A 27,193-nucleotide genomic window follows, 5' to 3' on the forward strand; every position below is an offset into this window, starting at 1 on the left:
AAAACAAGTACCTCCGACAGGGATACTTCAGTTGGTTTCTTTGGGGCAAGGGATCAATATCTGATTGACGGGGAAGTCCTCTCACCTCCGGTACTTCACATTCGGGTAAACATACAACACGGGTTGAATTTTTCCAGTTATTGCAGCCCCAAGCAACAGACTTACTTCGAAAGGTTGGAAAGAAGCACATACGAAGTTACAACGAAATTGGATAAGTTTTACAAGAGTTGTCATGGAACATGTAGGCCTAACGTAATCGACACATAAACGGATAAATTGTATTTCATCGTGACTAAAATAGTGTACAAGATCTGGTTATAGAATGAGGACGATTACTCCTTCTTAGTAATGCGAGCACCTCTAGTGGCAATTCTTCAAACTAGAAATCTCCTTACTCGATGCGGAAGGAACGTCAGCCATTGCTGACTGAAATCCCTGTCTAAGACAGGTGGCAAATTTTCTCTCTCTGCTAAAAATAGTGATGAGCGCAAGAGTCTTGGTCTTGCAGTTTTTGCAAGAGTCTTGCATGCAAGACCAAGACCAAGACCAAGACCAGGAATCCCGATGCAAGACCAAGACCAAGACCAAGGGGTGCAAGACCAAGACCAAGACCATACCTGCAAGACCAAGACCAAGACCAAGACTCTTGCGCAAGAGTCTTGCACAAGTATGGTACTACTTGATTTTTTATAGAATGTAAAAAGGAAGGGGAAAAATCATTACATCTTTCACGTGAACTTCTTGGCTCCAGTAAAAATACCGGAGTGAATGTGTTCCCAGTAGTTTATGCAATCCATGTGAGTCGATCTGCTCCTGTAACATATAGCTACAGTATGTCGTTTTTTGAATCGGTTATTCACGAGACGACCGACAGCATAATTCTATGAATTGTTACAAGCTATAATAACTTCAGTGTCTGATTTACTTTGGTCATCATTTGATCATTCACGACGGTCCATGATTGGATTTTGGGAAATCATACGAAGAATAATTGTGTCCATAAGAAGTGAATAAGCAAAAATAAACTAGAGCATGTTATGGACACGATAGCTCAGTGGCAGAGCGTTCACCTCTGGTACATGGGGTCCTGGTTCGATCGCAGCTTGCGCTATGTGAGCTTCTTTGGTGAACAAACACCCTGTGCGTGGGTTTTCCCGTTTCCTTGTACTTTCTTCATTCCACCATTTCTTATCACTGTTTCCCTTAGCCACAGTGTAATAATCGTGGTACGTTAAAGTAGGTATTTCATTTCACTTCAAAACATATTAGTGGTGTTCTTCTTCCAAAACTAAAGAAATGTAGTATTGAACATCGGCAATTCCGTACACCATAGGTGCCGACTACATGGGTATGGCCTTGGCTCTGAGGTTCAAGCATCCGTTGGAAATTTTTAATGTGTACTTATAAAATTAATATTGAAATAACATGGCATTGACAAAAACTTAGCGCATGTGACCGCAAGTTTGATTTCATAGGTGGATGCTTATACGTTGAATAATTGTTTATCAATATAACTTATAGCTCCCTTAGGTATACGGCATATCTAGGATTAAACGACATAACATTATACAACAATAAATAATCTATATTCACAACTGAGAGTGATTTCATACTTATTTCAAATAACTTGAAGTTTGATGCCGTTATTATGTATTTCTAATGTAGGTCAAAAGTATTTATATAAATTGAGTTTACACAAGACATAGACAGTTGAGTCGTTTTCAGTTTTCACTCAAATTATTCTAAAATATTGGGCCGCGGTGGCTCAGTGGTAGAGCGTTCAGCTCTGGTGTTTGGGGTCCCGCGTTCGATCCAAGTGAATTTTGTGGTGGACAAACACCGTATGCGTGGGTTTCCTCAGGGTTCTCCCGTTTCCTCCCACTTTCTTCTTTCCACCATTTTCATTCATTTTTCATCATCACCGTCTCCTTTAGCCTAGCCGGCATAATCGTGGGACGTAAAACTCACAAATTTAATTTCATTTCATATTCTAAAATATTAAGAGTTTTAATTATTATTATTTTAATTTTTTCTCTCTTTTTTGGTCAATATTGCAAAACATATCATCATCGTCATAATAATAGCTATTCTCCCATTGTTGGCAGGTCACTTGCTGCAGCTGAGAAGCTTCGATGACTGTGGTCCTCAGCTAGTCTCTTCGTCTTAAGGGTCTTCACTACAGCGAAATTAAACAACCGCTAATTTTAGTGTTTTTCTGTAATATCTTCAAAACGAATAAAAATATTCGAAAAGCAGAAACGTAGTGAACTAGACAATATGATTTTCCATGTGATACCGTTATCACAATTCATCTATCTGCTTTCGATTTGGAACTGTAAATAGATTTAGCATTTTTTGCGGGTTCTGTAAATAGCGGCATACCAAAAGCAGATAAGTGAATTCTGGTAAAGGTATCACATGCAAAGTCGTATTGTCTAGTTCACTACGTTTCTGCTTTTCGAATATTTTTATTTGCTTTGAAGATATTATAGAAAAAACACTAAAATTAGTGGTATTTTAATTTCGCTGTAGTGAAGACCCTTAACGTAGCAGTTTTCTGTCTTAATATCTTTCTTCAACTACAATCTCCTTCGCCTCCTCCTTCTAGCACGTCCCTCATAATACAGTTCCTCCTCAGCCAATGTGCTCCTCTTCATTACATCTAAAATTCTTCTTTTCTCCCCTACTGCTACTATTTCTAAAACCTTCGCATTCGTTTTCCGTTCAACGCAGCTGATTCTCTCCTTTTTTCTCCATGCCCACATTTCGAAAGTCTAATTGTTTCATCGTTTTTGCGTAATGTCCTTGTTTCTGCCCCACACAGTACATATTAGAATCAGTAAAACAAAATTTCAATATTTAATTGGGAGTTTGTTCAATACAAAGATGAGCTAATCGTGGTTGGAAAGAAACAAATCTGACGCCTTTAGAGTGTAAAAATAATTTTGCAATTTATGGTATTTCAGTAATCTGTGCCGTCTTGGTTTTCTTTCATGCGTCTCACTGTCAGGGGTAGCCTCCCCAGTTTGGGAACCAATGGAGTATTGGAGCTGTTAAAACATATAAAAATATTATGAAATATTGTGATTTATCTTGTAAGTTGTGAAGCGTGATCACCCATTGAAAAAAAAAAAAAGGGCATCGCCTATGTTGTACAGTATCATCACATTTACACGAAGGTAAAATATATTACACTTAGAAACATACATTGTATTTCCCTCACTATTGACGCAATGTAGGATTTATTATCCCTTATGTCGAGAGTAAAATTTACTTATGAAAATCACAGATTTCTTAAAAGCAAAACTTGCAAGACTCTTGCAAGCAAGACCAAGACTGGGTGTACAAGACCAAGACCAAGACTAGGTGTGCAAGACCAAGACCAAGACCGAGGGTTCCAGTGCAAGACCAAGACCAAGACCGCATGTGCAAGACCAAGACCAAGACCAAGACCTCCCGGGTCTTGGTCTTGGTCTTGCATTTGCTCATCACTAGCTAAAAATATTAATTGTAATTTCGTTTTCGGCTCTGAAATTGAAATGAAAGTGTAAAATTTATGAAAACCATGTTTGGCATATTAATTTATTAACTAGTAGCGTAAAACGTTTGGGTATTTTAAATTATGAGAGAAAAATTGTAAGGTAACTTTTCACTTTCGTATATGAGCCATGATATATATATCTTAGTCCTCTATTCTATTGCTTATCTTATTGGTGTTTAAAATACTTAATTATATCTATGTTCCGTATTTTGTGTTAATAACACTATAAAAGTGATTTTCGGCAATATTAAAATCTCTTTGTGATCTGTGTTCGAACATGTGCTCCGGAGTCTCAAATTCACGTAAAGTTTGCAGCTAATTGAACTTTAGAAAAAAAAAAACTCTTTACGAACTGAAACTAGAAATTGACTAAATTCAAAAGAAGACTTTATCAATATTCTGTATTTATATATTTTGTTACTGGGTATAATAAAATGAATAAAATTAAATGGTATTAATTTACAGCTATTTCCATGCTTTCCGTCATTCAGCCACAATCATAGTTTGTATGTGCTTTTTTTTCTTTTCGGAATATTCATTTCTAAAACCGTTACAAACAGATACAAAAACAGACACGAATGTCAATTGAGTCGAATCTAGAAGTTTGATGTTTCCTTCAATTATGAATTTGTATCAATTTTATTTGTTTCTTACATCACTTTTCAAATATCAGGTATTGCTCATTTACTGACATTTTATTTTGAGTTTTGGATCAGTACAGAAGACATTCAGAAACAATACAAACTGCTTTCATACATGACATTACATTTATATACAAATGAAATACTCAAGTTTACTTTTCACTTTTTACTTTCAAATATTCTTTGTTTTATACCATAAATTCTTAGAAACCATTCTTGCAGATTTATTTTTTAAACAACGCAATAACATTCGATGTGCTAATTTTGAAAAGTAGGCATAAAACTTTTTCCAATACCAGAATAGCGTTCTATGTTTTTCGTTATTATATACAACTATCCGAAGTCCCAAGAGTACTCATTCCACCCTCCCCAAGGGCTTGGGCAACAGCTTTGCATTCACCATTCTTTACCTTAAATTCGTGTTTCTCCCTCCGAATTTACCGTTCTCCAAAATTTACCATTCTCCACTTCGATTGTACTATTTCCAATGGCAAATTATGTCCTCCAAATATTCTGATGAAGGGCCACTTGTGCCGTAAAACTCACTTGTGAGTACCCCTGCCCTATCCTCACCAAAATGATCTTCGTATCCCAGTTACAAAAATGTGAATGCTCGCCTATTATGACATCAGAAACTGTGCCTACAAATTCTGGTCTAAGAAAACTCAAACCACCCTAAGCAGTTATTTTTTTCAGATTTTGTGTTTTAGTTTCTAAATTAAACAAACAGCAACTCTTCCAATTTTTCTCTACTTTACGGTATACAGGTATATTATGCTCAAATTTATCTTCTTCAAAACTTTTGAAGTAAAAAGGTTGTCAGTTTTGATTGGAAAAGGTTGATCTACAAAAAGATTTAACACTGTGTAATACACTAATGCATATTATGCGTATTTTAAAGAACTGCATATACAAGATGTTTGATGCAGCAGGAAAAAACGGACACTATAATCAGTTTACAAACCCATTGCTAGGTGTCGAAAACATTCACATTACACAGTCTAATCTAGACAAATAAATTCATTAATTAAATAAATGAGGTGACAATGTTCATACTGTACAATACAAATTCTACCTAGATAGAGTTCATTTCCAGTAAACGCAAATTGATCGCTTCTTGACATCAAATAAATGAAATGAGATGAAATTTCTAGTTAAATGTCCACGTTTATGAATCGAGGCTAAAGAAGATAGTGATGAGAATGAAATGGTGGAATGAAGAAAGTGGTAGAAAACGGGAGAACCTCCTCCCCCCCCACACACACACACACAGTGTTTGTCCAAGGTAACATGGCGCGAGCTACTATCGAATCAGCGATCGATGCACCAGAGGGGAGTCCCCGATCAATTAAGTTCACTATTTAATTTTTCTAAATTTTATTTACCAAAAATGTTATATTTACTTACTTTTAACATGCACATTCCATGCGAAACATTGAAACATATATATTGGCTTTGAGTTAAAATTTAGATGTGAAATGTTTCCACCATTGCACAGTTCCGACGACCTTCACAGCTTAGTCTATGAGTGATCTAGATCACAGCATATTCATTTTGGTTACATAATACACAGAAAATTACATTCTAATAATTTATTATAGAATGTATTATTTAAACGAATACCCTATACTATCTCCGAATCGGAGAGTATTAAGCCTAAATTTAAATTTTAAAGTGTAACAGCACTACAACACTCTTAAACCTATACGGTCCTTGAATTAGTTTTCAAACAAAGATTTTAATGAAAACTACTCCTGATTTTCAAAATAAAATTAAGAATAAATGGTATTATCGAACATAAAATCAAATCTGTCTAGTTTAGTCGCAAATGTCAATTACAACACTAAGATTACGGCTCCAAGTCCGAAAATCTCCAAGGCTAAAACCACAATAATTTCTGACATTCCTAGAGTTTCTCTCTCCTTATTACCAATACAAATGGTTCCTATTCGATTCCATTATATGCTCTTCCCGTTGAAATGTATATAAATGAAAAAAGAAAGTTTCAATGTTTTAACACCAATTAAAATTTGTGGTAATCATGATTAAAACAATGCCCGGGAATATATATATATATATATATATATATATATATATATATATATATATATATATATATATATATATATATATATATATATATTGATATTGCGACTGGAATGTTTCTGAATAACATTCAGTGCTTTCTAGGGTAGTAATCAACATGATCAGGAGAATGAAATACAGTTTACACGCAGATAACAATCAACTTCAGCTATTACTTCTCAAACTGCTCATCAATTTCATAATCAAGACACGCGATGTTATTTACGGAGAATACGTCACTTGGCACATTTCATATACCTGTATATGTATGTACATATCAGTGTGTGTGTGTGTGTGTGTGTGTGTGTGTGTGTGTCTTACATGCTTCACTGAAACTGCTATTACTTGCTCTATTGTTCTTCCTGCTATCGTTAGCAGTGAAGGTCAAGAAGCACAACTGAATGTGTGCACAGAACATCACATCTTTTTAATCAAGACCATCAATTATTTCTGTAATTTACTTTTTATTTAAGAAAAAAGCACAAAGTTCTTGAATTTTAGCCTTCTAATACACACGCACACAATTGTATACGTATGTATGTATACTCAAACAAATTATATAATTAAGAGTATTAATATGTGCCTAAAAATTTCACTGTTTATTTTACAAAAATGGCTTTGATGCAATAACTCACTCCAAAAAGAAAAGTACTGACCAATACAGTTGTAAAATTCTTCCGTGTTTCACACAATTCTGCTGAAATAACCATTACATGAATAAATATTTTTTGTTCAATCTAAATTTGAATTTGTTTTTCACTTTTATGTGACTTAATTAAACACAATTCAATTATCACGTCTACAAGTACATTTTCACAGATAAATTTTCTTTTTCCAATAACTTTCCAAAACGAGGAAGTATTTAAATAGTTTTTATTAATGATACGAAAAAGCCTAATAATACTCATTAGCAGGGCCCGGATCTTATTGACCTAAACTTTTCTAAAAAGTGACCTATAGAATGACACTAAAATTCCTGTAAAATGACCCTACAATTCACAAAAATTGACTTTAAACTTGCATTTTTTTTTAAATTTTTACTTCGTAGACATGGACATTTTTTGAATATTTATTGGATTTTAAATATCAATTCTGTCAGTTTCAAAAGTCAGTTCAAAAGTCAGTTAGCTACAACCCATTGATCAAATGTGTTTAATGATGAGACCATTGTACTGTATTGTAAGTACTGAAATTGTCAATTCACTCGCGAGTTTAAACTAGGAAGCACAAGCTCAGTACAAGTTTGAAACTAGAAATCAAAGTTCGCAAGTGTAGACTGTATACACGAGAATAATACATAAAAAAAAGTTTAAAGTCCTTGAGCGCCTTCCAATTTAATTTTAGTTATTCACCTGATCATATCTTATGGTCAACAACCCAAACCTATCAGTTTCACCACCTACCAACCTCCACCCATCATTAACCAGCTACACCTTAGTGTTCATTAGCTTGTTAGGAATGCAGTTTTCCACCCCAATCAGGAAGTAGGAAAAGAGAGAATTTAACTTCGTGTTCCTGAAATCCGTAAACAGTGTTCATTTTAAGATTTCCTTATGTAGAAGGAAAAGAATAAAAAGACCATAAGTGACCTAAAAGTTACCTTAAAATATTACAAAAATTACATAAAACTTCAAAACAGCAAAAAGTGACCAAATGTTGACCCTAAAAAGATATATTTTTAGAACCTAGAGTTGATGAATAACGTTTTTATTTCAACTTGCCTTGTCCTATGCGTAACAGAAAAAAGTTGACTTGTCAACAAGATCCGGGCCCTGCTCATTAGCAACTTACTGACTATATATAATTATAACAAAGTTATGTCTGAACAGTATAAAATGCGTTACGTCAATCCACCAAATTAGGTAAATACATATCAAATATCCAATACTGACTATTTCAATGTATTCCCTTTATTCAGCTGCATTCCAACAATATATAATAAATGTAATATTTGTACCTAACTATTTAAAAGTAAAAATTAATACATACTTTCAAATGTATATAGTTTTTTCGTTATTTGCTTGAATTGTAACACTGTTCTACACAGACCATATGAAACACGGATCTACAATTTAACACGGGATCTCAATTATTCTCTTATCAGAAATAGAATGCAGGTTTCTTCTACCTTGATTTGAAAACGGCGATTATTAAATACTCACGTTAACAAGATAAAGTAGATTTCTGTCTATTACATGGACCGGCTACTACAGTGACAATCCTTTAAAATATGAAACAGATGTATTACACTCCTTTTCTACTGAAATTTATCGCTGTCTCGCAAAGTTGAAAAAACATGAAAATTTTAAAATCAAGGTTATTCTGATCCATAACATAAAATAAGCGTGCTTTTTTTTTTTTTTTTTTTACTAAACGCGTTTCGCCTTATTGAATATGCATTTATGATTTGATTATAATAAACCTGTTACTTATATAAATTTATGTTACTTATTCTGCATATTGAGCTTGCAACGAACCATGTTAAAACCATGCGTTAATACGTACATATATATATTCATAGGAACATAGGACAGAAAATAAGAGCTACTGTTCAAAATAGCCACCTTAAGAATGTACACAGACCCAAAGTCTTCTCGGTTAATCGTCATCAATAGCAATATGCAAAGTACTGAAGAAAAGCTACATCACTGCTTTCATCACCTAACACCTCAGAGAAGTTATACTGGGAAGTCTTTTCTTGTAAACTACTCAAAGCCGGTTCTACCACATGTGCAACATGGGGGGCGGCAAGTTTCGAGGGGCGCCAAAATCTGCCATAACTCTATTATTTAAAACAAATATTTCTTGTTGGAAACAGACTTCGTCATGATAGTAGTTCAATTTACTAAGTTGACCTTTTATTTGAATACTACACTCATAAATCATGTTTGGGTCGCATTAGTTTAAGATCGAATGGACAATACTAAAGCAAATGGTCAAATTCCGGCACGAATTGCAATGATTGCTGTCAAATACAAGAACTCGATTCTCAAACAGTAGCGAACACATGTTTCATTTGGTTAGTTATCACAATTTTGATACGAAAACTAGTCTTGTCTCTGTTACAAACAAGTTCCTTATCATTGAAGGTGGATTTTTTTAAAAATTTTTTTTAACAGATGTATAAGGAAAACCAAATAAAGATATAAGAGTTAATTGCACTGGAACCGCAAAATAACTAAGATTAAAGCTCAATACTGTTTTTTTCTTTAAAGGATTGCCATCTTTCCTTTACAGCTGTATTTGCTTTATCTTTCACTAACATAACAGATCATTATTTAAAGAAAAACAGACACAATGAGATTGTGTTTTTAGGCCCTTGAGTGCGAGTGTGCTTTCCCTCCCCGACTCCCAGAGTGTTTTACACGACGTTATAATGTCTACATAACTATGTAGTATTGTAAAATTAACAACAGCAGAATAGTTACCAATATATACTCCTTTGACAAAAGAGTTACTCATGCACTGAACTACACATGCCAAGTACATGAAGAAAGTTGATTGATGTTGAGGAAACAGTTTCCAAACTAGATTACCGTAACCTCAAAATAAGTATCGGGACTGACAAGGATTAGTTGCCAGAATGTAAAATTTCTCCGAGTAACTCTGTAAACAATAATTCTGAACGAAATACCCTAAACCAACTTACACATTCATCATACCAAAATATTGAAGCGCACAAGAAAATGCCAGTGAACGAAGGGGAGTATCACGAAAGAATCAAGGTAAAGGAGAGGAGTGGGTTACTAATATCGGCTGGATTTTACCATTCAGAAACACGTAGGATGTTACCCAGTTGGTCGAACTGCAATACTTGTAACACTGGTGGTAACGCTTATGTAAAGGTCGTATAATATGCACTGTTATCCACAACTCAGTTCTTCTTTGATTATTGCATTTATGTTATTTGGAGTTTCCCAAATTTATCAGTTTGAATTTACGTTCTTCGAATTTTTATTACGCCATAACTTTGTTTTTATACGCTTCTATTTTTAAAATACAAGGTAACCGAAAAGTTCTTGCCATTCTAGACCAGCGACAAACAAAGAGCAATACAAGGGACGGTACATATTTTAGGTTTCGAGGTGATCTCCGTCAGCATCTAACACCTTTTTCCAACTTTCCTGCAGCTGCACAATACCCTGTTAATAAAACTCGGTGGTCGTGGATGCAAAGAGGTGAGTGCGTTCAACAGATCTCCCTCATTTTCGAAGGATGTTCCACGTAGGTGGCTGTCGAAAAAATTGAACAACTGTAATCTGTTGGAGCAAGGTCCAGTGAATACAGTACATAATGTCTTCCAGCCAAGTTGCTGAAGGATCTTCCGGGTTCTCTCTGCCACATGTGGCTTGTCATTATCGTGCAAAAACAGCACACTCCTGCGATTCACCAACGTCGGCTCCTTCCGACGCAATACATGGTACAATCTTTGCAACTGCTGAGAGCAGAGGTCAACAGTGATGGTCTGACCACGTGGAAGGAGCTGGTAATGCATCAATTGCTGACAAATCCACCATACAAAGATCATAACCTTACGCAGAGGGTCTTGTGGAGACAAACAATGTCTGGTACACTTGGGAGTATCATGGAGGACCCACTTTACGTCATCAGTAAACAAGCAATCAAGTGCTGAATGCCGAGTGAGTGCGTGTTCAGGTGCCGAGTAAGCAAGGACAAACATGCTGTCCACTCGTTCCTTCTTGGGTGCCGAGTAAGCAAGGACAAACAGGCTGTCCACTCGTTGTTCCTTCTTGGGTGCCGAGTAAGCAAGGACAAACATGCTGTCCACTCGTTGTTCCTTCTTGGATGCCGACAAAGTGTGTGGTACCGACTTGTTTTGACTTGAATGACTTCCCTATCGTATGCAGGTGTGATCTGACTGTTTCAGCCGAAACATGGAACTTTTCTGAAGTTCAACACACGTTAGACCACTGCCCTCCTCGACGGCTGCTTTCAGGACTTCGTCATCCAACACATGTGGTCTCCACTGCGAGGTTCATCCGAAAGGCTCACATCTCCCGAACAGAATTTGTGGAACCAATGCTTGGCGGATGCGTTCGTTCATGGCATTTTCCCCAAGTGCCTGGCATATGCGGCAACTTGATGTGGCACCTGGCAGGCCCACTTTAAAGCCATATAACAAATACACGCGAACAAGCTGCTTCGATACCTCCATTTCTCTTCGACACTGGACGAGCTATGATTGATATATGTGCAGCACACTGTGCCTATATTACTGAAGGTCGATGGTCAGACTAATTGCCGATCGCCTGGCAGGCACGTGTGTCATTTCGTTTCCTCTGTGAGTGCATGATTAATTGGACGTCAAAAACGGCAAGAACTTCTTTTTGGTTTCCTTGTAGGGTCAGTCCATTTCAAATCATCCAGCTAAAATATCAAATGAAACCCATAGTCTCAGAATGGCATGAAGATTTTTCTGTTTACTCTACTTGCCATCCTTATTGATCACACCAAATTTTAATTTGATATCTTATATACTTTTTTAGTTAAATTTTTTTTAGTTTGGTAAAATATACGTTTTTGTTGTTGCCGAGGGTTAAACAGATTACGACATTGATATACTAAAAAGATCATAACTTTGTTAATTCTCATCATATCACAATGATTTTTTCACTAAAATGATCACAATAAGATACAGAATAAGGTAAAAATACATTCAGCTACTGGTACTTGAATTGTTGTAGTAAATATTAGCTCAAACCTGGATATTACGATTTTTTTAAAGAAAAAACATAAAATTTTAAAATACAGTAAAAACTTAAAGGCACTACATAAACCAAAGTATTTTATATGTATTTATAAGCCTAAAGGCATGAGCTAATGTGTTCTGAAAGAAAAACTGTGGGTTTTTAACTGCAAATATTTTTAAACCATTTATCTTTAGAGTACGGCCAGGTATTTTAAGAAAATCGTAGACCTTCACGTTGGCAGCCGTAGCGTTGTCCCTAATTGTCACAGGGACATGAACCATATCTCGTTACAAAGCTTATGGAACACAGATTCCAACAAGATAACTTCTGTGCCCCCTTGTTTCCAACCCACAGAAGAAGAAGAAAAATGGCTTTTTTAAAAAAATATTTTGTCGGACTCTGGCAACACTGTTCCTTGTCATACACAGGAAAAAAAATTCTCGCATACACACCAGACATTGGGTGGAATCATATAAAAAATAAAGGGCCTAGGTACAATAGCTTGCGAGATAAAAATTCGAAACCTAGTATATACTATGGTCAACCTGTATATATTTTACGAAGGAACTGTGGTCTACCCTCAGGTTTGCAACCCTGGCGACTTCCCTAATTGTCACAGAGACGCGAATGATACCTCGTTGCAAAGCTTACAGAACACTGGTTCCAATGAGGTAACTTTTGTGCCCCCCCCCCCCTTCCCGGTTCCCAACCCACAAAAGAAGATGAAAATCATCTTTGACTTTTTTGGGACTTTGGCAACACTATTTTTTGTCATAAAAGAAAAATCACTTTCTTCTACGGATTCGGCATGGGGAGGCACAGTCTAGGTTCATTAGGAGCCGAGCAACAGAGGTTTGAAGTACTGGCGCTAAGAGAAGCGGATGAGCCAGGCATCTTCTAAGGGTTAAAATAGTGCACATTTCACTTTCTGAAAAACTCACTGAATGATTTACATGTAAGGCGTAATGAAATTATGACATTTTAATCAAGCTGAAGATGTTAAATTATTTAAGCTGCAGTAAATTTATCAATGTTCTAGAACTAATACAACTGCGCATAAGCTTTTACAGTAAACTTTAAAATCAAATAACCAAAATATAATTTTATTATTTTTACTCATAAGCGCTTTCGATAACTGTCTTAGTTTTTAATAAATTAAAAATATATTTAATGTATTTAGAAAGTAAGATTGTTTCACAAAGTATTTCACAAATCAAAACAGTTCGTTGGAATCAGTTTAGGTAGCAATTTCGTTCGGTATCTTGAGGAGTGCGAATCCTACAACCCTCAGGTCCATGAAAAAGAGTTGAGTTGATTACAATTTAGCGTCCCTTTCAGCAGCGAGGCTATATGAGACGTGGACCTACTGATTAACGTAGAATCCGAACCACATGAGTTCATGAAAATGACTTTGGATTAAAAGCTACATGGTGTTTTTTTGCCACCAGCCATGGGAAGTCTCCTTGTGACGGTATAGGTGGCACTGTCAAGCGCATCGTGACAAAAGCAAGTCTCCAACGTAGTCCTGGTAATGCTATTGATAATTCCGAATTTATTTATTTATTTATTTTATTTTATTTATTTATTTATTTATTTTTTTTTTTTTTTTTTTTTTTTTTGCAAGGAAAATATAGAAAATATAAAGTTCACAATGATTAGAAAAGAAACATTGATAGAGGCACGAAAAAACTTAGAAGGGCGTTTCACTCAAGCCAGGACAGTACCTGGAACACGTAGTCTTCATCACTTTGAGCCCAAATCTAAAGACTCCACTGCAACAAAACGAGTAGGTTTAGATGACAACTTTTGCAGAATATTTAACTTTTCTGGAGAAAAATCATTCGGTGAAAATGCCTGATGTGGGTGTGCAAAATTACATTGCATGCCTTTATGATGACCGGTGGTATTCTGGATTAGTTTTGTCAAAACATGAAGATGGAGACGTTAAAATTAAATTTATGCATCCCCATGGGCCTGGTCCATCTTTTCACTGGCCCCCAAAAGAAGATGTTTGCTGGATTCCTATGAGTAACATAATTTCATGTGTAACTCCCCCCCCCCTCCCAGTCACAAAAGCATCCGGAAGAATGTATTATTTTTCCGAAAAGGAAATAAGTTCAATCAATCTTCAGTGCAACAAGATGTTGAAACAAATGCAAACCCAGAAATCAAATGTTGTTAGTGTTTTATTTAAACATTTTCTGTAATTCCACTTCAGGACCTCTATGGTGTAAATAGTAAATGAACCACTTCAGGACTTTAAGATGATTTGGTAAATTCTTTTTTCGTTCACTGATTATATTCAATCTGTTGTATGTGATGAATATGTATAATTCATTAAACTCATAGTGAATAGCTATTTTCTTCTTCTTTTGTGGGTTGGGACCGGGAAGGGGGGGGACAAAAGTTACCTCATTGGAACCAGTGTTCCGTAAGCTTTGCAACGAGGTATCATTCGCGTCTCTGTGACAATTAGGGAAGTCGCCAGGGTTGCAAACCTGAGGGTAGACCACAGTTCCTTCGTAAAATATATACAGGTTGACCATAGTATATACGAGGTTTCGAATTTTTATCTCGCAAGCTATTGTACCTAGGCCCTTTATTTTTTTATATGATTCCACCAAATGTCTGGTGTGTATGCGAGAATTTTTTTTCCTGCGTATGACAAGGAACAGTGTTGCCAGAGTCCGACAATTTTTTTAAAAGCCATTTTTCTTCTTCTTCTTCTTCTTCTTCTGTGGGTTGGAAACAAGGGGCCACAGAAATTACCTTGTTGGAATCCGTGTTCCATAAGCTTTGTAACGAGATATGGTTCATGTCCCTGTGACAATTAGGGACAACGCTACGGCTGCCAACGTGAAGGTCTACGATTTTCTTAAAATACCTGGCCGTGTTCTAAAGATAAATGGTTTAAAAATATTTGCAGTTAAAAACCCACAGTTTTTCTTTCAGAACACATTAGCTCATGCCTTTAGGCTTATAAATACATATAAAATACTTTGGTTTATGTAGTGCCTTTAAGTTTTTACTGTATTTTAAAATTTTATGTTTTTTCTTTAAAAAAATCGTAATATCCAGGTTTGAGCTAATATTTACTACAACAATTCAAGTACCAGTAGCTGAATGTATTTTTACCTTATTCTGTATCTTATTGTGATCATTTTAGTGAAAAAATCATTGTGATATGATGAGAATTAACAAAGTTATAATCATTTTAGTATATCAATGTCGTAATCTGTTTAACCCTCGGCAACAACAAAAACGTATATTTTACCAAACTAAAAAAAAATTTAACTAAAAAAGTATATAAGATATCAAATTAAAATTTGGTGTGATCAATAAGGATGGCAAGTAGAGTAAACAGAAAAATCTTCATGCCATTCTGAGACTATGGGTTTCATGACCTGGATGAATTGACATGGACTGACCCTGTAGTTACTCCCTCAAAATTTCTACTTGATCGGTTCTTCAGATTTTTCATATCCGTTTGAAGTTGGCCAGGACAAAATAACGTGTTTAACTATTGGTTTCTATATTAAAGCAGAAAAACACTGCTTTAATTGACTACTTGATTAATTCTTGGATATTTAATGGGGGCGTCAGAAGCAGGGCTGTTTGTCCTCGTTACGATAAGGTCAATAGCCGACATATTCTGTGCATTAACACTTAAAGACGTTTAGGCACTTCTAAACGACCTCGCACCTAACATGTCACCAAAAGGGAGAGGAGGGGGCGGAGTGACATATTGTGATATGTAGTGTATATTTAAACTTATTTATATTTAGTTGTATGGTCGTTTGCAATTTACACGAAATTATCGGACAATCTATCTTTCGATTGGATTTCCAACATACAAAAAATATTCCTTAAAGTTTGCAACACTGCGTATTCAACGGTAACAATGCTAAGTGCATTACTGCTTTTCTGTTATATTACTACATTTTTATTCGATTGAATCTGAAAGTTTCATTCACTTTAAAAGGGTAGTTTCTGAGTTTTAAAAAAATTAAAATACATTTAAAATGGCCGGGATCCAAGCGTTTCTACATTTAAATCCCCTCCGGGTCTTTAAGTGTTAAATATTCAAAACATATCTAAAAAGTGAACTAAAAATAGGTCATAAATAAAACAAACGGAACGTGAAAATGTTAAAAGAATAAAAAGCAAATACTCTAACCGTTTTTGTGACGAATGAAACGCTTGGACTTACTAGATATAGGGAATTAAGACGCACAAGTCTACAAAGATCTCAGATTTCCTCATCTTAAGACATCCTCAGCTTCTTATGCTAAAGTCTACTGAGTACTATACGCACGTGAATTATTTTTCCAAAAATCTCTTGAATGGTATAATTTCTAAATAGGGAGATAGTTTCAGAAAATTCGTTACAATGCATGGATAAATCAAATATAAGATATTAAAGTAGCCCAGATAATAAAAATTTTCTATTAACTAGACTTCAGCCAAGCATCCCATGCGAAATCACATCTCATATTCAATAAACCTTCTGTTATGATGTATGATAACAGCTCTCACATAGGATATTTAACTAAAATTATGCTAGGGAAAAATAATGATTATCTGAGTTACTTAAAACCTTGATCTCCAAAGCAGTACTGTCAACATAGTTGGATCAGCAATATATATCTTAGCCGCACTTACGAAAAATAACACTACAAGGAAAGACAAGAAAATTCTTACTCTCACCATGATAGAGATACGCTGCTAATGTAAAAATGTACACAATGATAAATTAGCATCTCACTAATAAGTGTGCTAATTTGTTTTTACAGGTTCTGGTGAATTTGGGTTACAGTCAGAAAATTAGGCGGGAGCAGCACGTTGGACAAAACTGAATAACGAAATGTGATTATGTCACTCCATCTTCAAGGAAAATCCGCACAAATGATACATGAGGAGATGGCAGCTGTGTATGACGAAGAATTTGCACTTGATGACACTGAAATGCTGCAAGACAGAATTCAGATGTAGTCAAATCTACAAGATGATCCAAGAGAATGTCATCTCTCAACGGCTACAGACCCAAGTGAAAAAACTGAGCAGTTAATGCTTGAATATCGACGTGTGACTATTAATTATTTAGCTGGGGAGGTAGACGTTAGTATTATAAGTGGTCCGTTCACACCATATTATAAAGCAATATCTTCTGCATATACGTAAAGTGAGTTCCCCGATTGTTGATGCCTTTTCAAAAACAGCAACATGTCCAATGTGTACAAAGCATTTTGAACTATACAAGGGAAAGAATACTTCTGTAAAGAGATCAATAACTACCGATCAATGCTGGGTGTATTTATGTCACTCTGGAACCAGAGAAATTAATAAAACATATCTTCTAAAAAGAAGGCCCTTCCACTGGTACAGTAGATATAGCGCACGAAATCGCGGTAGAAAAGCATCAAACGCATTATAAATTCGGATTTCGCATTAAATCCTACGTCCACGTCTCATAGAGCCTCGGTACAAAATTTATTTTCTAAAAAATGGGTTTTTACCCTAGGGCATCGAAGTATTTCTGCTAGTTGTTCTTAAGACGTGAATAAATATGTTCTATGATCAAAAATAATGTGATTGATTTCGTTATATGTTTCCTATGACTGACATTTATTTTATTTTACTATTATTATTTATATAGATTTTACATGAATTTCAGGATTTTTTTTCAGATATTCTGCTTATGTAGTAATTCAAACTCGACTACATAAAATGTGACAGGGCTTTTGTAGCTGGTATAATTCTTTAAGAGTAACAACTCTTCTCGTCCTCTATATCTTCGACACTCGAGATCGGTGTGGTTTTTCTTACATTTTTTTAATCATCTCAACAAATATTCTGAACCACATCTAGTGTAATTTTTTTATTTCTTTTTTTTTTTTTTTTTTTTACGAAAAATTAAGTTTGAGAAAAAATAAATAAGTTGCTGTTTTACTTCTAAAATAACTTTGAATTAATATTGTATGGACTGATATTTTCTAAATTAATATTGAAACGGGAAGTGAAAGTAGATTTCTACCCTTCAGTTTTAGTCAGGGGCGGATCCAGAGGGGGCGATGCCCCCCTCCAGAAGAGGAAACTTTCTTATTTTATATATAAATAAAACCCATCCCAGAGTTTGGAGCTCTTAAAAGTAGCTCGAAGTAGCAGTATTACAATCCACAGCACCCCAAGAAATCCGTCCTGGATCCGCCCCTGGTTTTAGTACAGAGATTATTTGCCTTAGCCAACTGGAGCTTCGTCCCCAAACTCCCGCATCTGTTTCGCCTACGGTCTGGCACTCTTATTTTTCCCTTTGCTACTTACTACTGCTATCAAAACTTTACAAGCATACCAAATTTCAGGTTTATATTCCTATTACTCAAATCGAGATTTAATGTTTTTAAAAAATACGTCCATTTAAATATAGTGAACCCCTGAAACCCTCTATTTATTTTGAGAATTTTTCTGTGAATTCGTTCCGAGAGGATTCGTTCGTAATTTACCGAATTTCATCATTATAGTCCTACTGAAGTTCATAATTTAAAGGGAATGTAGAAAATGTCTCATTTAAATAACATGGGGTAGATTTTTTTGCTCCCCATGAAATCCCTTTAAGTTTTTAAAGAGAGATTTTACTTAGATAACACTATCAAAAACCTAGAAGCATACCAAATCTCAAGTTTTTATTTCAATTACCTAAAACATGAGATTTTATGTCCAAGAAAACCATCTATTTAAATAACATGAGAAGTATTTTCATTGCTCCTATTTTCTTCTTTTAAGAAGCACTTTTAACAATTTTCCTGTTGATTTCTCTCCAAAACCTATGGAAGGGCAAAATTTCCAACATTCAACCTGAAGTACATATGATTTTATGTCAGTGAGTCAGTTCGTGCAGCTTTATATAATACAGTGGAGATTGAATATATTCCTGGGACGCTTAATTTATTACAGAAAACAATTTCTTGCTATCTATAATGAGCGTTTACTCTATAGCAATCAACGTTAGAATAGAATGCCACTTCTGGTTTGAATAGAGGGTTAAGATAGAAGATACAGTAGTACTTATTCTCAGAACGCTAAGTCCACTTCTCGCTATCTAATATCGTTCTCCCTCTATGTAGATCAATATTGAAACCGAAAGTTATTGGCTATCACTTCCGGTTTTAGGAGGGTGTTAAAAATTGAGACAAAATGTATTGTTGTGACGCTCAATCGATTGCAGGAAACCGCTTCTCGCTACCTACACCGTTTTTGTTTTATAGTAATCAACATAAAAATCGGAAATAGTTCATTCCTAACATTTCTCGTTTGAATATCACTTTCATCAACGAACTCGATTCCGGGCTTTTGACCCTCTCTAACCTGACCAAAACTGATGGTGATCCATAAAGAAATTCTTCAGATTTTTTTGTCTCTCAGACGAACAAAGACTACAGCTGGAAAATGATGGCCTGAGACCTGTTGTAGCATGCCCACATCACACCGCTGGAGAATATGTCAAGGAACTCCAGGGCATGCATTCGACTGTTGACTCTAACACTATGTAATGTAACACTAGCTGAACCTGTGCCATTTACACAGCGCACAGTTCTAATATGAGTGTGAATCTTCTTTCCACTTCTCACTATATCACTGCAAGTCCCTTTACGGACAAAAGTAAAGGACAAGTAGACTCGCAGAGAGAGTGAATTGCTATAGACAAATATATAAATGTAGTATTTTAATATACAGAATGTTGGGGTGAGTTTGTGGCAAATTTGGATAAGTCACAGATAATAAATACCAAATGCAAATATTTTTTTCTTATATTTCCATATTCGAGTACGCCCCATTCTGGGTCCACAAACCTTCGAAATTGCCAGTTTGCAATAGGTTTTGTCATTCAGATAAAGCAAAGCGCCTGAAATGTTCATCAACCCGCTATACTTAGCTCCTCTACTGGTTGCCTTTCACAAGGGTATCAACCTTAACGTCCTAGTGGCAATATTAAACTAATAGAGACAAAACAACGCTTAAAATATGGAATAGAAAAATAAAGTTTTTTGAAAATTTGAATAAGAACTTGCAAATCTACACAAAATTTGGAATCGGCCAGGATAAACGGCACGTTTCTAGCACTTATGATTTTCGAAATCTCATTGTCGAAAAGAACTGGTCGCAAAGGGTGTTTGGATGGCTAGAAAAGTATTAAGTCGTAACTATATCATTTACACTATCTATATATTAAAATGCTAGTTTATATGTTTGTGGTGAAGAAAAATTTCATGTTTGTGGCCAATCTGTATATTAAACTGCTGTGTTTATACAGGATGTTTCAAAACAACACCAACAACGTTTAAGAGGTAATTCCTGACACCAAGATAAGACAAAAAGTATATACCAAGCTGGGTGCACAAATGTTTCCTTTCCGAGTTATAGGCTCGTTCAAATAGTGTTTAGGATAAGCGTTAGTCTGAAAAGAAGCAATGGAATTACCAAAATCTGAGAAAAGTTTAAAATATCATGTTTTATATTTAAAAAATCAGTTTTATTTTTTCACAATACATTTAATGTCACATTATTCTTATCCACGGGTAGGTAACTTATTTGTATTTCTTGCTCTCAGGTAAACATAATGGCAATCTTTGTGAGAATCGGCAAATTATGCAGAAAAGGACCACAAATGTATCCAAATGTATAAATGTTAGATCTAGCCTTCCCTTCGAAGTTGAATTAGTGGCATCTCTCGGATTTTCACAAGAAGGGTGCAATTAATTTGTTCTGCGTCTCACACCAATCCCAAGCAACTTAGTAACTGAAGATGACTAAGTTTAATGTCACTTAGATTTAGCTGTGTGCTTGTACTCATTGACAAACCAGCGTAAAAGAATTTTGGTACATACAAGTACTTTGTGTGTAAATTATGATAAATTCAGTAAAACTGCTTCAGCTGAAATGAATGCCACAAACAGTTTGAATTCCAGCAAGTATACGTTAGTAAAGGTTCATTTGTTGGTATATACCTAGTACATACTTGTTTACTGACTTAAGTCCTGCAGTCTACGTCTATCCATACAACGTGGTATGTTTAAGAACACAGTTTACCATATTGTAAAGCGATTTTTTATTTCGAGCTAGTGCGGAGTCATACCTGAGGAAGAATTTACCAATGTCCTCCCTACATTGAAAGAACAATATCTAGCGTTATTACGAAACAAGCGAAAGCGTATTTCTGCAAAATAAACAAACCCATGACCACATCGTCAGTAATACTGCACTGTGACATATGTCAAAGAACTGTTACGCAGTTTTTCACAACGTTTTATAATCAAAATTACCGGTAGGAGAGTTTACTGAAAAAAGTCGATGTATTCGACCGATAACAAGAAAGTTATTTCCACACTGAGAATACAGTCAATGTCAAGGGAATTCGGATTCAGTTACGTTAAACTGGAAATAACAGTCCTTTGACATACGGCATATTGAAGTATTAACGTCGTATACTACTTTCCATGTGGTGAAGAAAAATACTTTTATTATTATCGAATGCAGAGAAATTCTCAAGTTGTTTCATGGTAGAAAATTGTATCTCCTTGGTAAGATGAACATCCTTAATATCCGCTTCCGTGCAAACTACCGAAAATTACGGTTTTGGAGCAGAACTCGATATTTTATACATCTCAAAACTTTATGGAAGTTATATTTTCAAGGCAAATTTACATGTAGAAGATCCGTCATTTTATCAAAAATTGTCCTAATAACGTTTAAAATAACAAGGATTAAGTTTCAGGGGCAAATCGGCAAATATGAAACTATTCCAACACACGTATTAAAAGATTAGTTTCAAATTTTGAGTAAGTAAGATGTTCTGATGCCTCTCCATCTAAATTTTAAAATTCAGAAGTGTAATAACTAACATTATTTTATGACAGTATTACTCACTCATTCACATACAATCAGTAAGCGATTTTGGCAATGTTTATCGTAAGCATGTATAGTGAAGCGGATTCAAGTACTTTCTATACGATGCGGTAGCGTTCATAGCATAATTTAACTCATGTAGTACAATGACGTAATGTATAAATGCGCGCCATCTCGTCCAGCGTTCGTGTACTATTAAGCTGCCATTTCGATTGTTAGTTCGACATGGATCGGTGGAGTGCAGAGTAACATGCCTTTGTCATTGAAAGTTACTTCAAGAATGATGACTCTGTAATTGCTGTCCAGCGTCGATTCAGGTAACATTTCAATGTGGTGCGTCATGGGAAAGTTCGAGATGGATGGACCATTGTACGGTGGGGGTACGTTCATTTCGATTAACAGCTTCTGCTTGCAAACCCAAATCACGAAGTAGCGAAAGAACTGTGGGGACACCGGAAGCCATTCTCAATAATCGTGCTGCAATACTGTGTAGCCCAAAAAAGATTACCTCGTCGACATTCTGAGTGTTTACAAATGTCCGATCGCTCACTTAGGAGAATATTGAACGAAGTTCTCTATTTTCACCCTTATAAGTGGAAAATTGTTTATGAAATTACGCTTCACGATCACCTTTCCCGGGAACAGTTTTGAATAACCATACCAGATCTAGTTGGTGAAAATTCATAAATGTAACACATTAAAATAATGTCAGATGAAGCGCATTTTGGGTTATGTAGTTCTATGAATAAATAGAATTTACGTTACTGGAGTGATATAAATCCGTAAATATCGCTGCATTCAAAGCTCCCAACATATCTAAATGTAGATTTCAACATCATGGTTCACTCTTGGTGAGGATACACACCCGTTGCAAACGATGAATGATGGAAGAAAACAAGAAATTTACCCTCCTACGAATTCTGCAAGTTGTAAACAGTCAGGCAGCAATCACAGCGCTAAGCTACTGGTGGTGGTGTGTTAGGACAAAGTCCGTACTACGTGAGGAACAGTACAATAGTGGGCAGACGGTGACGCTGTTAAATTAGACCACCTCTGCCTTCCAGAGGTAACTTATTGGCGCTCAATTATGAAATGTGAACATGACGAAAGTGGCAAGTAAATATGTTGCGTATGACACGAGGGGTGTGTTCAAGGTGGTGATAACTCAAAACTCACGGCAAAATCCTATTGGAGAATGGGGAGCGGTCGAAAAAAAAAAAGAAGAAAAAAAAAACAGTGACAGATACCGCCGAGCATTACTAGAACTATTGTGCGACTGCGTGCAAGTGACGGAGGAACTCAAGCAGCACCTTCCACACCCTGTGTCGATGATCACAGTGCCCCTCCTGTTACATGATAACGACATATGTGATCGGGTTACACGAAAGACACGCTGATAAAAATCCATAGCGCTTTAGCAAGTCAGTGATACCGTGAACATGCAACATGGCCCGCTGATGACTGGAAACGTGTGATATGGTCGGATGAGTCATTGTTCACCTTTTTCGAACCAAGGACATCCATTTGTATGTAGCGGACACCCAAAGAAGCGTATGATCCAGTCATGAAACATGGTGGTGGCAGTATAATGCTGTCGGCAGCAATATTCTGGTTTTTAGTGGGTCTTATGATGACGCTTACCGTTCATATCAATGTCCATAATTATGTCACGATATTACGAGACACTGCATCTATGGTTCCGAGCAACGGGATTCGTTTTGAAGACACGAATCCAATGCGGATTTCAGGTTCCATCTTCCCTTAAGGAACTGAGTGATGCACTGTTCACGGAATGGTGTAATATTCCACATGTTACCTCTATGATTGCATTCCACGTCACGCCAGAGCATTCTGCGGGCGAAAGATGATCCGATGCCATATTAACCTTGTAACCTTGCGCTTTTTCAGATGCTTCCATTAAATGGATAAGTATTTGTATATAATTAAAGTGAACAATATTATGTAGAAGTTTGTTCGGTTAGTAACTAAATATTGTCTGGAGAAATATCGTAGAATGACGTGTCTGCTGTTGTCCCCGATAGTCTGTCTGCAGATCTAAGTGATGAGTGTCGTCAAATGGCTCCTAAATTGAACCGTTATTGAGAAAGGTATATCACTGTTTTTTCCCATGCTCGTTTTTCCTACATATGCATAATGAAAGTATCAGAAGAACGAGTTCACTTGGGGCTGACTACTGAGAAAGCTATTGTGGCCCGTTCCATAAACCAGAAGTCATGGCAAAACAGTCGCTCATGAAAAGCAAGATGAGGGTTCTAAGGAAAGCGACACACTCAGTGCTGCACGGGATTGCACACTGCTGTGCCAGGAAAATCCACTGACCCAACGTGCGATGGGCCTGCGATTCAACTTGACACTTTCAATTGTGAACACTATCAATCGTAAAAACAAACTGCAAGAAACTGTATGCAAAACCTCTGACAGGGTTCAAATGGCAGAAGTCGTCACAATGGATGGAGCATATATCCATCTGACTGCTGACAGCGATATCAAGATCCGTTTGTTTGTCACTGCCAGGAAAGTTTGCCGCGTGGGTTTGGGCTATTACGCTATTCAGTTATGCGGAGGAGTTGTTAATATACCAAGAGGGTGAAATCATATATATATATATATATGTTTCGAATGACATTCCACAATTGTACGCAGTGTTAGAGTTTCAACAGACCCCAATCGGTAGTGGGGGCGAGGTTTCTCGTAAACTGAGTGTCCTTCAAACTCGGTCCGTTCTATGTATATATCTAAATTTTATATATATTCACGTACTGTTGCTGCAGAATATTTTCGGACGAAACTTGTAGTCCATAAAAGGAATTTCAGACAAAGTCTGTTGTCAATAAGAGGAATATTAGTGAATATTATATTAATTAACACACAGGAAGTGATAAGTTTTATCTTTTGCCTGGTTTGACTATATTCTTGTCAAATAAATGCGACAGAATTTTAAGTTCAGGAGTTTATACCATACTGAAAACTAACAGAGAAAGGTACTTACCAGATCCAGCCTCACCATCTATGACAACACTAGGATCATCTCGTTCTTCTGATTGCTTTTTCACCCTTTCAACTGTAAGCGAAAATAAAATGGTTTAGAATATTCCATGAATATTAATATCATTGAAGTCACACTGAAACAAACTTGATAACAATCTTTGAAATACATAAATTGTATCTTTCATATAAGGGTCATTCCACGTCAATTCAACCAAAAGTTTAGGAAAATTTAACTCATCTTAGATTTGGATGAACTATGGTAGTGTTATAAAACTTTTTATGCTAATTGCAAGTATGTAAATTTTATTGCAATAGCATCAGTAGTTCAGAAGTTATTGCATTTTAAAAATGAGAAGAAAATCCATGTTTAACAGTCGCGACATGTTTTGGAAGAACATTAAAACAATCATATTTCGGTTCCTATTAATGCCAGAAACATTTTTTTTAAATTCAGATTCTCTTGAAGTTGTTTACCATTAAAAACATGAAAACTTTGCTTGCCGCTGATAGAAGATTTATAAAGTTATTTGAAAGGTAACATTTTGAGAAAAAAAAAAAAAAACTAGGATGCCATTTTGTAAACTTCAAATCTTTATTTCTCAAAATCTCCATCATGGATTTCAATCAATTTGTTTTTGTTTGAAAGCTTATTACATCTAGTTTCACATATACAAAAATTGTGATGGGCCATCCAAGCACTGAGGAGATATGCCAGTCAGTGTTGCCAACTGATTGCGAAATAAACATTTTCCAATAACTTCCATACGATTTAATATATCCACCCCAAAACTGGTATAAGTACTCTTCGGTATCCTAGAAACACATCTGTGAGCATTACCACTCCTCCCAAGCAACCCTCCCAGCTATTAGGGTTGCCAACCAATTTCAGGGTTACCTGTTACAGCGTTAGACGTATCTGTGCCACATTTTGCAGTAAGCTTATTACATCTATTTTCATTAAAGAAAAATTGTGATGGGCCATCCCGACACGGAGGAGAAATAGGGATTTTCGAAAATTTATAGGTAAGGGAAAAAATACAATAATCTGAACTATAAATGGGCATTAGCATTTTTAAATGTTAATCAGAATAACTACCAAAGAAGCAAATATAATAAGCTTGATATTATTATACTGTACGCCTACATGTAATTGCACATAAAATAAATATTCGGTTTTGCTGTAATTAGATATTAACATGAAGTACTTTTTGTAAACGTTTCCCGCATTGAAGTAACTACTTGCAGAGACTTTGGAGATAACTGGTATGTTCTGCCAGTAGCAGTTGTTATATCCACTTTACATAAGATGTGGGTAAACGGAATAAACGGAATACAACACGAATCATTTTCAGCCCTATAAAATTAGGTAGATGGACCATTGGGATGTAGGAAATTTTACTGATGCATCACCTTCATCACTATTCACTAACTAAAATCTTCATACAGACCTGTACGCTTCGCTCCAATAAACCAGTTTATTATTATTATTATTATTTTAAACAATAGGCAATATCAATAAAAATAAGTAACTACTCCTGAGAAGTCCTGCTCGAGGATCGGAGTAACTACACCTGGAGTAATCTCCTCCCTCAATTTCGTAACAAGCCACTACTCAGGTCTAGACTGCTCCAGATTTATGAACGTTCACTCACGTTTCCTCTGCGCGTAGCAGTGAGTCGTATCAATAAAAGAAGTCATTACTCATTTCTCCCATCCGTGGCGCGGTTATTTCGTTGTTTTTAATCTATGGCGTAGTATCCTAAACACCATGGAACGGGCAAGTAGCAACGACAGTTTCAAAGTGCTTTTGTGGATATTATAAAAGAGTTTCTAGTGGTACTTTCAAAGTCACAGTTACCAGAAACTAAACGAAGGAAAGCCGAAGCTTTGAAGGCAATTACAGTGAAATGCAACGAAATATCAAATACATCTACGACTGAGACACAAATCCAAAAGAGAATCTTTAATATTCGAGCGAGAATAAAACAAAAAGAAAAAAGAAAAAAAACGGGAAGCGAGAAAGGAACACTGAAACCATGAGAACGAACCTTTTGGAGCTGATGGATGTTGATTCGAATCCAGCAATATCAAGATTAACACGACAAGCGCATATCACGTATTGTCCAAAGTCTTTGTAGATTGTTTGGCTTTAAGAACGAAATCAGACACTTGGCCCCTTTGTTTCCTTTTAAAATCAAGTCCAGCCAGTCACGTCATAAAGTACATCCATCTGATTGCGCTTTCCACACCATACGTGTCCCCTTTCGCCTTGGCATAAAAAAATACATTCTCATGCATACACCCTC

At 35.9% G+C, this 27,193-nt stretch overlaps 1 protein-coding gene across 13 annotated transcripts in view; it reads right to left on the reverse strand.

Annotated features, from left to right (window-relative positions):
• Positions 1 to 27,193, reverse strand: part of RhoGEF2 (Rho guanine nucleotide exchange factor 2) — a 656,727-nt gene that overhangs the window by 446,756 nt on the left and 182,778 nt on the right. For all 13 annotated transcript variants that reach the window (XM_081725662.1, XM_081725656.1, XM_081725658.1 and 10 more), the window contains one exon: positions 24,889 to 24,960. In XM_081725662.1, the coding sequence (XP_081581788.1) occupies positions 24,889 to 24,960 (72 nt within the window). The remainder of the gene's footprint in view (positions 1 to 24,888; positions 24,961 to 27,193) is intronic.

The sequence above is a fragment of the Thermobia domestica genome, chromosome 9, assembly GCF_964235325.1.
Source record: "Thermobia domestica chromosome 9, izTheDome1.hap1.1, whole genome shotgun sequence".
In the NCBI taxonomy this organism is placed as follows: Eukaryota; Metazoa; Arthropoda; class Insecta; order Zygentoma; family Lepismatidae; genus Thermobia; species Thermobia domestica.